This window comes from Pseudorca crassidens, chromosome 5 (assembly GCF_039906515.1).
Source record: "Pseudorca crassidens isolate mPseCra1 chromosome 5, mPseCra1.hap1, whole genome shotgun sequence".
Taxonomy (NCBI): Eukaryota; Metazoa; Chordata; class Mammalia; order Artiodactyla; family Delphinidae; genus Pseudorca; species Pseudorca crassidens.
This window is the reverse complement of record NC_090300.1, coordinates 101,789,568-101,801,353: the sequence shown is the minus strand read 5'-3', so window position 1 is coordinate 101,801,353 and position 11,786 is coordinate 101,789,568. Positions and strand designations below refer to the sequence as shown.

General features: G+C 38.0%; 1 protein-coding gene across 1 annotated transcript in view; it reads right to left on the bottom strand.

Moving 5' to 3' along the window:
• Nucleotides 1-292: 292 nt before the first annotated feature.
• TOMM70 (translocase of outer mitochondrial membrane 70) overlaps nucleotides 293-11,786 on the bottom strand; it is a 44,809-nt gene continuing 33,315 nt past the window's right edge. The window contains exons 10-12 of the mRNA XM_067739105.1: nucleotides 3,884-3,981; nucleotides 3,173-3,295; nucleotides 293-748 (exon numbers count right to left, since the gene is read on the bottom strand). Coding sequence (XP_067595206.1) covers nucleotides 595-748; nucleotides 3,173-3,295; nucleotides 3,884-3,981 — 375 coding nt within the window. The 3' untranslated portion in view covers nucleotides 293-594. The remainder of the gene's footprint in view (nucleotides 749-3,172; nucleotides 3,296-3,883; nucleotides 3,982-11,786) is intronic.

The following is an 11,786-nucleotide window of genomic DNA, read 5'->3' as shown; positions in this document are numbered from 1 at the left end:
AATCAGAGGCATTGTGCATGCTGACAGTGGTTAAAAGGGTCTCAATTTTGCTGTCGTAAAAACGAAATCCCCACTTAAGCTGTTTCCTTCAAAAAAAAATTAACTAAAAGGGATTAATCAAATCTAAAAGAATCTTATTTTACAGCACTTACTATGTTAATTTAAAAACCAACATGCTGTAAAACTGCAAAATACTCATATATTATACACACACACACGCACGCACACACAAAGACAAGATCATCCAGAACACAGTCACCCTCCCACCCCCCTCAAAAAAAAAAGTCAGATCAACAAATCAAAATTTTTATTTGCATGGCCAATTATCATTTGTACTCTTTGCAACTTCATTTTAATATCCCTTTAACAGGTTCTAAGCTTTTGTTGCACAGGGCATAAAAGCTGCAACACTGCAAACTTTCTTCAACAGGCACTCCCACAACACCTAAAAATGAAACAGATGTAACAAATGACAACAGCACAGACAGAAATACTAAGCTCCACCATTCAACGCAGTTCACGACAGTGTCTTTAGGGTTCAGTTGAAGAGGGGGTAAACTCCTAAAAAGAGGGTCATTTTCCTTCCCCCGTATTTTATAATGTCGGTGGTTTTAATCCATATTTCTTTGCAACTTCTGTCTGGGCATGGGCAGCATCACAGAGTGAGTATAGATGAGCCATCTCCATTTCTGATTTGGCCAGGTTAATAGCTTTGTTGAACATGTCAATGGCTTTCTCCATGTTTCCTCTAAAACAACAACAATTTTAAATGTTTCAGATTCAACAAGCACTTCACAGAATGCAATGAAGTTTATAAGTGAAGCTACAGGGAGCCTGACCTTTAAGTTTCAACTATGATTCTAATAAAATGCTTCTTTATAACAAAATAATGCCTAGCATATAGAAAACACTCAATGAATGTTAGCTACTATTACAAATACTATATGCTTATATTATGCTACTTGTGGTCTTTGTTTGTGGTCTTTGTTTACAGATAAGAACAGTGAGACTAGAGAAACTAAATGACTTATTTAAAATCATAATCATATCTGGTTCCTAAATTCTGCTTGTTTCTACTCCACCATGAGGCTCCTTTAGAAAGCAGTGACATAGCCTCAGAGAACATTACAGGTATTCAGGGGCCTTACCTTCACAGATCTGTGTGAGCCCTACCAGCACATCCCTTACCCAACACTCTACTCCATACACACGGGTCTCCCTGAGTTCACTCATGCTCATAATGCTCAGATTATTTACTGCTTCTCTGCCTGATTCTAGCCAAATCCTCACCTTTCTAAGGCCCAGTTCAAATACAATATCCTCATGAAAAATACTCTCCCCTTCCCACGCTAGAGGAATTGGCCGCTCCCTCCCCACTGTTCCCATGATTCTATTGTCATTCTATGCACAGTCAGATGAATATATACTGATATTTGTTTATACCACAGTCTTACCAGATCCTTACGGGACACCTTTCAATTCCTAGAACCTAGTACAATGCTTGGTAGCTAGTATCCATTTTTTGAATAAATGGATGAATATGCTTGGTCAAAAAATATATAATTTATCTCTTACAGTCTAACTGTGATCAGGCTCTATATACTTGCCAAGAACCAAGAGCTATTTTAAGGTAACTAGTACTGGCTATGTATATATGCATACATGCATGTAATCTTAAAATAAATACTGTATTAAGTCCCCACTATATATATGCCAGTTAGAATCTAAGAAGTACAATGTACCTCTGGGGAGACTGTACTCAATCTCCTACTACATATATTGATACAGTACATAACAGACTTAATTAAAAAGAAAATAGCTTTGAGAGTTCATGTTCAGATATTAGGTAGACTGCAGATTTGCTAAATCCTAGGATAATCAGCAATTTCATTCATTCACATTCATTTATCTATTTGTAAAGCAGGATTCAGAATGGATTTCTTAAAGTACAATTAACACACAAACAAAATTCATCAAACCCCATAAATCAGGGGTCCTTAACCCAGGCTCTAGGAACAACTTATCTGCAAAGAGTTTTTGTATGTGCATTATTTTAGGAAAAATCCACAGCTTTGCTCAAAAGATTAAGAACTATTACCCCATCATATTCTAGTATGAGAATATTTTATACACATTAACAAACTGGCAATTAAGAAATAATTTAATATTTATATGCAACTGTCAGTATAGATGGATAAAAAGAATCACAAAAATTTTCATCAGCCTATATATATTCTGCCTACTCTGGAGCAGAAAGACAGAGGACCCCAGAAGTGACTGCATGACAGGTTATTAAGACAACTCCTACTAATTCCTGACAAGCAATGGTGGCAAGATCTGTTACTTTCGGCATCAGTGAAATATGGGCTCATGTCCTCTTTCTACATGCTTACCATGTAACCTTGTTATTTTAACCAGTCTGGGCATCAGTTTCTACACTCTTCAATTAAATGGAGGATCATATAACCTCAACCTTTATAAAGACTGGGGTAAAAATCAATTGAAATAATATTTGGAAAGCTCCTAGAGTTCAGTACCTGGCCTAGAGTAGATCTCAAATGGACGGCAATGCCAGTATCAAGATGGTACATTACACTAAATTCTATGGCATAAAGAGTTATCACCTATTAATGGTGGATCTCAAGTGCAACTCTGGATAAACATTTACAGAAAACAAGAAGTTACATGAAAGAATTCCAAAAGTTCTTATCCAACTCCCTGATTTTAAAGAAAACTCGGGGGGCTCAGAGGTGATGGTGCAATTTGCCTAGCCACTTGGCTGTAGCAGGATCTAAGTCTTCGGGCAACGTGGCTGCCAATCCTTATGCTACACTGCACTGCCTAAGTACACTGCAGATGTTTTCCCTCCAAGAGAAATAATACAGGTGAAAGGAGGAAAAAACACAACAGGTATTGGAGAAAGATCAAGTTTCCCTTTCTAATGTATATGCCTGACTTAAACAACTTTTAAGTGTGACTTTTAAACAGGAAAAATAATTAAACAAGGCAAATCAAAGTTGTATAGTTTCAAGGGAATATTGCCTCAAAAGGCACAACATGTTAAGACTTAAAAATTTAATGATTATTGACAATAACCTGTCTATAATGAGAAGAATGAAAAGATAAATATGGAGATGCCCTAACTTTCCTAAGGACAGACTCTAGAAGTTACCTTTGTACTTCAATAGTTCCCATGGTTTCATATGCAAAATCACATTTATTGTCAATTTCAATAGCCTTGCTGATAAGCTCCAAACCTCTATCCAGATCTTGCTTCCACTGAAGCTGAAGTAAACTGCAAATGCAAAACAGCAGTCAGATGTGACCATGGCCCAGTATCAACTGGCTCTCAATGAATTTATAATTTAATTTACATGGAAAAACAAACTCTAAAACAGTACAGAATCAGCATCAAATTGGTTTTTTGCCCTCAATTTATAATGGTTTTGTAGTCTAAATTCCTTATTATGAAAAGAGTGTCCAATGGTCTAGGCTCTATTATTAACTTATTTTGCACAGCTTAATGTTTTACTCTGTATAAATTTAAGTGAAGTTTTAAAATGACAATTCAAGTATACTAGGACAGGAAAAACTTATCTTACATGTTTCCTATTTTGATACAAGTTAACATCTGACAGGATGTTCAGAACTGAAATACTTAAGCTAGGGTGAAAATAGCATATTTACTAATTATTGTATAATAATGAAACATAAGTAAAAGAAAAAGTAACAGTGAAGCATGCACAGCACTAAGAAATTTTTCAGTTAACACTGACACTATCTACCACAGTCCCCTTTCTCAGCGACCAAAAGAAATCCATCTTACTACTATGCAAGAAATTTAGTTTCTTACTGGAACAAACAGACCCACAAAAATACATACCCTTTATGAACGTATGTTGTGGCATTGTCTGGTTCCAAATTAATACATTTATCATACATTTCATCAGCTTTACCAAACTGTTGTTGATCTGTTAATGCCTATGTGAAGAGATACTTCAGTTAAATTTAGGTAACTGTCACCCTAAGCAGTTAAAAGTATACTGCTTATTAATTATTAAAATTTACTTCATGTAACCATTCATTACCAAATTATTGTTTTGGGGATTAAACTTATTTAAAATGTTGCATCTTAATTATTGGGGTTTTTACATAGCAATATTATAAATATGAAATCTTAACTGTTCTCTTTATTAAATTTGTTAGTAATATGCAATAGGAGAAGATCTAATAAACTCTAGAATACAGAAAATCCCACTCTTGGTGCAAGTTCTAATATCAGATTCTCACAGGTACATTCATGTCACTTATTCATAATTTATCATAATATATCCTAAGGGAATTACTTTAAAAACAATACTCATTTGGAAGGATAAGTTCAGATAGGTATGTTAACTGTTATCAGTCATTCCTTAAAAATGATTGGTCAGAGAAAGCAGCTACAATCAACTGTTTGAAGGCAAATCCCATGGCAGAAATGGAAGGCTTGGTTATGTGGATACCAGATCATGCTGATCAAACTGTAACTCTGAGAGTTAGCCAGCATCTAAGCTCAGCTTCAGGGTTCAAAGAAAAAAGTCATACTATGTAACTGTATGTAACTATACATAACTCTCTATGTATAAATCAAATTTGCTATATATAGTAAAGCAAACATCAGAAGAGGGACCAAAAGACAGAATCTTTAGTGCAAACAGACTTGTAATAATGCTAGTGCTGATAAGATGATGCTCAAGTAGGGCTTCCCTGGTGGCACAGGGGTTGAGAATCTCCTGCGAATGCAGGGGACACAGGTTCAAGCCCTGGTCCAGGAAGATCCCACATGCCGTGGAGCAACTAAGCCTGTGCACCACGACTACTGAGCCCACGTGCCACAACTACTGAAGCCCAAGTGCCTAGAGCTGGTGCTCTGCAACAAGAGAAGCCACCGCAATGAGAAGCCCTCGTACCGCAATGAAGAGTAGCCCCCGCTCGCCGCAACTAGAGAAAGCCCGCGCAGCAACAAAGACCCAACACAGCCAAAATAAAATAAATAAATTTATTAAAAAAAAAAAGATGATGCTCAAGTAAGCCAAAACCTGTTTTGAAGGTAACATAATGAGGGAGAAATGTACAATCATGAAACCTCTGCAAAAGAGTTGTTCCTAGTATTTGGTTTCTTTAAAAGCTAGTCAGTGGCCTTTGCTCTTTTAGCTGCTTATAGAAATCTGCACCAAAAAAGCCTTTCTGAATTTCATTTCAGTGATGAAGATGCTCCTGTCACCTTCTGGCTTGTTCCTAATTAAATATAAGCCCTAAACCCAAGTGTACTATTCAATACAAACATCATACAATTATAATGTGTGTTTGTCCTATTTTAACTTCTATACATTCTATAAAATTTTATATATACATGCTTTCACAATTAATTGAGCATGTAGTCAGCAACCAATGTATCATTTTGTTTTCTGTCTAGGAATTATAAGAACAAAGACTGAGCAGATAAGATTTCAAACTGAGGTTAATGAATTCCTGGGTTGCAGAAGTAAACCCACACACCTATGGTTAATTAATCTTCGACAAAAGAGGCAAGAATATAAAATGGGAAAAAGACAGTCTCTTCAGCAAGTTGTGCTGGGAAAGTTGGAGAGCTGCATGTAAATCAATGAAGTTAGAACACACCCTCATACCATGCACAAAAATAAAGTCAAAATGCCTTAAAGACTTAAAACATAAGACATGACACCATAAAACTCCTAGAGGAGAGCATAGGCAAAACATCTCTGACATAAATTATACCAATGTTTTCTTAGATCAGTCTCCCAAGGCAATAGAAATAAAAACAAAACTAAACAAATGGGACTGAATCAAACTTACAAGCTTTTGCACAGCAAAGGAAACCATAACCAAAAAGAAAAGACAACCTACAGAATGGGAGAAAATATTTGTAAATGATGAGACAGACAAGGACTTAATCTCCAAAATATACAAACAGCTCATACAAATCAACAACAAAAAAACCCAAACAACCCAACTGAAAAATGGGCAGAAGACCTTAATAGACATTTCTCCAAAGAAGACATACAGATGGCCAGCAGGCACATGAAAAGATGCTCAACATCACTAATAGAGAAATGAAAATCAAACCTACAACGAGGTACCACCTCACACCAGTCAGAATGGCCATCATTAAAAAGTCTACAAATAACAAATGCTGCAGAGGGTGTGGAGAAAAGGAAACTCTCCTACACTGCTGGTGGGAATGTAAATTGATACAGCCACTATGGAAAACAGTATGGAGGTTCTCAGAAAACTAAAAATAGAATTACCATATGATCCAGCAATGCCACTCCTGGAAATATACCTGGACAAAATATGATTCAAAAACATACATGTGGGGGTGGAGTCAAGATGGCGTACTAGGAGGATTTGGAATTTACATCTCCTTACACCTAGGGTACCTACCAGGCACCAGTGGGGAACCATGGTCAACTAAGGGGACAGGAGGAACTCCCAGTGACCGGGTAGGATGTTGGGTGTGGGGGGAGTGAAGGGGGAGAAGTGGAGGTGGGACGGGTCTGGCGCCCCTGAGGGGTGGCTGGGGGAGGGGAAGGGATCCCACATCCGAAGGGGAAATTGGGGAACCACTGGGAGGGCAAAGGATCAAAAGGGAGTGTAGCCAGGTTTCCCCTGCCCCCTTGGGCCCCCAGTAAGAGATACCGGGCCTGATCCTCTGCCCACCTAGGACCCCTCCAGCCACACGGGTCCTGAGGGAATGGGAGGCAGGGAAGGGGGAGCAAAAGTAAAGGCCAGACCTATGGGACTGGCACCCCTGAGGGGTAGCTGGGGGAGGGGAGGAGTTCCTACACCCAGTGGGACCTACCCAAAGTTAGGAGTCCAGTAGCAATGGGGGAAGACCCTGAGGAGACGGTTGGGAGAGGGGTGCGAAAGAACAGAAGGGAACACGGCCAGTGCTTTTCCTGTCCACTTAGGCACCGGGGAGCCCGTTGGGCTCCGAGGCCTAATACTCTGCCCTTAAAGCCTCCCTCCTGCTCCACAGAACCCAAGCCCCGACCCTACACCCCCACCCAGGGCCCTACCTCTGCACTCGGAGACCCCTCCAATGCGCTCGGCCTAAACCCCACCCACACACCCTCACTCAGGGCCCGACCTCCAAACTCTGGAACTCTACACTCCGGAAGCCCTCCTTTGGACATACTGCCTCTCCCCTTCCTTGATCATTCAGGTCCTAAGCAGAGGCCCCACCCCATGCTTGAAAGTCACCCCGCCTAGGCTCCACCCCACACTCAAACGACACCCCCCCCACCTGCCTAGGTTCCGCCCCACCCTAAACCCCACCCCTGCCTAAGTCCCACCCCACCTAAACTCTGCCACCACGGCCAAGGCTTTTTTTTTTTTTCCTTTTTCCTCTTTTAGATTGGGGTTCTGTTTTACCTTGTTGATTCACTGTTGTTGATTCTTTTATATTATTAAGTTCCCTAATAAATCTTTTATTTTTCTAATTTTATTTTATTCTTTATACTTTGCTAGTGATCTCTCCTTTTGGCTTGTTCCCCCTTCCCCTTTTCTGTTTTCTTTTTTCTGGTGTGGTTTTATTTTACATTGTTGCAGTTGGTTCAATTATAGTTTTATTTTTCCTAATACAATTTTTATCTTTCTAATTTTATTTTCTTTGATACTGTACAGTTTGTTTTTTTTTTTCTGTTTTCTTTTTTTTACCGCACCACAAAGCTTGCGGAATCTTGGTTCCCAGGCCGGAGGTTGGGCAATGAGCTGCTGTGGTGGGAACTCCAAGTCCAAACTGCTGGACTAACAGAGAACTTAGGACCCCAGGGAATATCATTCAGAGTGAGGCCTCCCAGAGGGCCTCATCTCAGCACCAAGACCCAGCTCTATCCAACTGCCTGCAGACTCCAGTGCTGGATGTCTCAGGCTAAACAGCCAGTAAGACAGAAATACAGCACCACCCATCAAAAAAAAAAAAAAAGGAAATTATAAAAAATACGTTACAAACAAAGGAGCAAGGTAAAAACCTACAAGACCAATTAAATGAAGATGAAATAGGCAACCTACCTGAAAAAGAATTCAGAGTAACGACAGTAAAGATGATCCAAAATTTTGGAAACACAATGGAGAAAATACAAGAAACATTTAACAAGGATCTAGAAGAACTAAAGAGCAAACAAACAGAGATGAACAACACAATTACTGAAATTAAAAATACTCTAGAAGGAATCAATAACAGAATAACTGAGGCAGAAGAACGGATAAGTGAGCTGGAAGATAAAATGTTGGAAATAACTGTCAAGAAGCAGGATAAAGAAAAAAGAACGAAAAGAATTGAGGACAGTCTTAGAGACCTCTGGAACAACATTAAATGCACCAACATTCGAATTATATGGGTCCCAGAAGAAGAAGGAAAAAGAAAGGGTCTGAGAAAATATTTGAAGAGATTATAGTCGAAAACTTCCCTAACATGGGAAAGGATATAGACAATCAAGTCCAGGAAGCACAGACAGTACCATAAAGGATAAACCCAAAGAGAAACACACCAAGACACATATTAATCAAACTATCAAAAATTAAATACAAAGAAAAAATATTAGAAGCAACAAGGAAAAAGCAATACATAACATACAAGGGAATCCCCATCAGGTTAACAGCTGACTTTTCAGCAGAAACTCTGCAAGCCACAAGGGAGTGGTAGGACATATTTAAAGTGATGAAAGGGAAGAACCTACAACCAAGACTACTCTACCCAGCAAGGATCTCATTCAGATTCGATGGAGAAATTAAAACCTTTACAGATAAGCAAAATTTAAGAGAATTCAGCACCACCAAACCAGCTCTACAACAAATGCTAAAGGAACTTCTCTAGGCAGGAAACACAACAGAAGGAAAAGACCTACAATAACAAACCCAAAACAATTAAGAAAATGGTAATAGGAACATACATATCGATAATTACCTTAAATGTAAGTGGATTAAATGCTCCAACCAAAAGACACAGACTGGCTGAATGGATACAAAAACAAGACCCGTACATATGCTGTCTAAAAGAGCCCCAATTCAGACCTAGGGACACATACAGACTGAAAGTGAGGGGATGGAAAAAGATATTCCATGCAAATGGAAATCAAAAGAAAGTTGGAGTAGCAATTCTTGTATCAGACAGAATAGACTTTAAAATAAAGACTATTAAAAGAGACAAAGAAGGAGACTGCATAATGATCTAGGGATCAATCCAAGAAGAAAATATAACAATTGTAAAGATTTATGTACCCAACATAGGAGCACCTCAATACATAAGGCAAATGCTAACAGTCATGAAAGGGGAGATCGACAGTAACACAATCACAGCAGCGGACTTTAACACCCCACTTTCACCAACGGACAGATCATCCAAAATGAAAATAAATAAGGAAACAAAAGCTTTAAATGACACATTCAACAAGATGGACTTAATTGATATTTATAGGACATTCCATCCAAAAACAACAGAATACACTTTCTCCTCTAGTGCTCATGGAATATCCTCCAGTATAGATCATATCCTGGGTCACAAATGAAGCCTTGGTAAATTTAAGAAAACTGAATTTGTACCAAGTATCTTTTCTGACCACAATGCTATGAGACTAGATATCAATTACAGGAAAAAAACACAAACACATGGAGGCTAAACAATACGCTACTAAATAACCAAGAGATCACTGACAAAATCAAAGAGGAAATCAAAAAGTACCCAGAAACAAATGACAATGAAAACACGATGACCCAAAACCTACGGGATGCAGCAAAAGCAGTTCTAAGAGGGAAGTTTATAGCAATACAATCCTACCTCAAAAAATAAGCAACATCTCAAAAAAACAACCTAACCTTACACCTAAACAATTAGAGGAAGAAGAACAAAAATATCCCAAAGTTAGCAGAAGGAAAGAAAACATAAAGATCAGACCAGAAATCAATGAAAAAGAAATGAAGGGAAAGATAGCAAAGATCAATAAATCTAAAAGCTGGTTCTTTGAGAAGATAAAACAAAACTGATAAACCATTACCCAGACTCATCAAGAAAAAAAGGGAGAAGACTCAAATCAATAGAATTAGAAATGAAAAAGGAGAAGTAACAACTGACACTGCAGAAATACAAAGGATCACGAGAGATTACTACAAGCAACGATATGCCAAGAAAATGGAAAACCTGGAAAAAAATGGACAAATTCTTAGAAAAGCACAACCTTCCAAGACTGAACCAGGAAGAAATAGAAAATATAAACAGACCAATCACAAGCATTGAGACTGTGATTAAAAATGAAATTGAGACTGTGATTAAAAATCTTCCAACAAACAAAAGCCCAGGACCAGATGGCTTCACAGGAGAATTCTATCAAACATTTAGAGAAGAGCTAACACCTATCCTTCTCAAACTCTTCCAAAATATAGCAGAGGGAGGAACACTTCCAAACAAAGATGTCACAAAAAAAAGAAAACTAGAGATCAATATCTCTGATGAACATAGATGCAAAAATCCTCAACAAAATACTAGCAAACAAAATCCAACAGCACATTAAAAGGATCATATACCATGATCAAGTCGGGTTTATCCCAGGAATGCAAGTATTCTTCAATATATGCAAATCAATCAATATGATACACCATATTAACAAATTGAAGGATCACAACCATATGATCATCTCAATAGACGCAGAAAAAGCTTTTGACAAAATTCAACACCCATTTATGATAAAAACTCTCCAGAAAGTAGGCATAGAGGGAACTTTCCTCAACATAATAAAGGCCATATATGACAAACCCACAGGCAACATCATCTCAGTGGTGAAAAACCGAAACCATTTCCTCTAAGATCAGGAACAAGATAAGGTTGTCCATTCTCACCACTATTATTCAATATAGTTTTGGAAGTTTTAGCCACAGCAATCAGAGAAGAAAAAGAAATAAAAGGAATCCAAATTGGAAAAGAAGAAGTAAAGCTGTCACTGTTTGCAGATGACATGATACTATACAGAGAGAATCCTAAAGATGCTACCAGAAAACTACTAGAGCTAATCAATCAATACGGTAGAGTAGCAGGATACAAAATTAGTGCACAGAAATCTCTTGTATTTCTATACACTAAGGATGAAAAATCTGAAAGAGATATTAAAGAAACACTCCCATTTACCACTGCAACAAAAAGAATAAAATACCCAGGAATAAACCTACCTAAGGAGACAAAAGACCTGGATGCAGAAAACTATAAGACACTGATGAAAGAAATTAAAGACGATACAAACAGATGGAGAGATATACTATGTTCTTGGATTGGAAGAATCAACATTGTGAAAATGACTATACTACCCAAAAGCAATCTAAAGATTCAATGCAGTTCATATCAAACTACCACTGGCATTTTTCACAGAACTAGAACAAACAATTTTACAATTTGTATGGAAACACAAAAGACCCCAAATAGCCAAAGCAAGAGCGAGAAAGAAAAACGGAGCTGGAGGAATCAGAATCAGGCTCCTGGACTTCAGACTATACTACAAAGCTACAGTAATCAAGACAGTATGGTACTGGCACAAAAACAGAGATATAGATCAATGGAACAGGATAGAAAGCCCAGAGATAAACCCATGTACATATGGTCACCTTATCTTTGGTAAAGGAGGCAAGATTATACAATGGAGAAAAGACAGCCTCTTCAATAAGTGGTGCTGGGAAAAATGGACAGCTACATGTAGGAGAATGAAATTAGAACACTTCCTAACACCATACACAAAAATAAA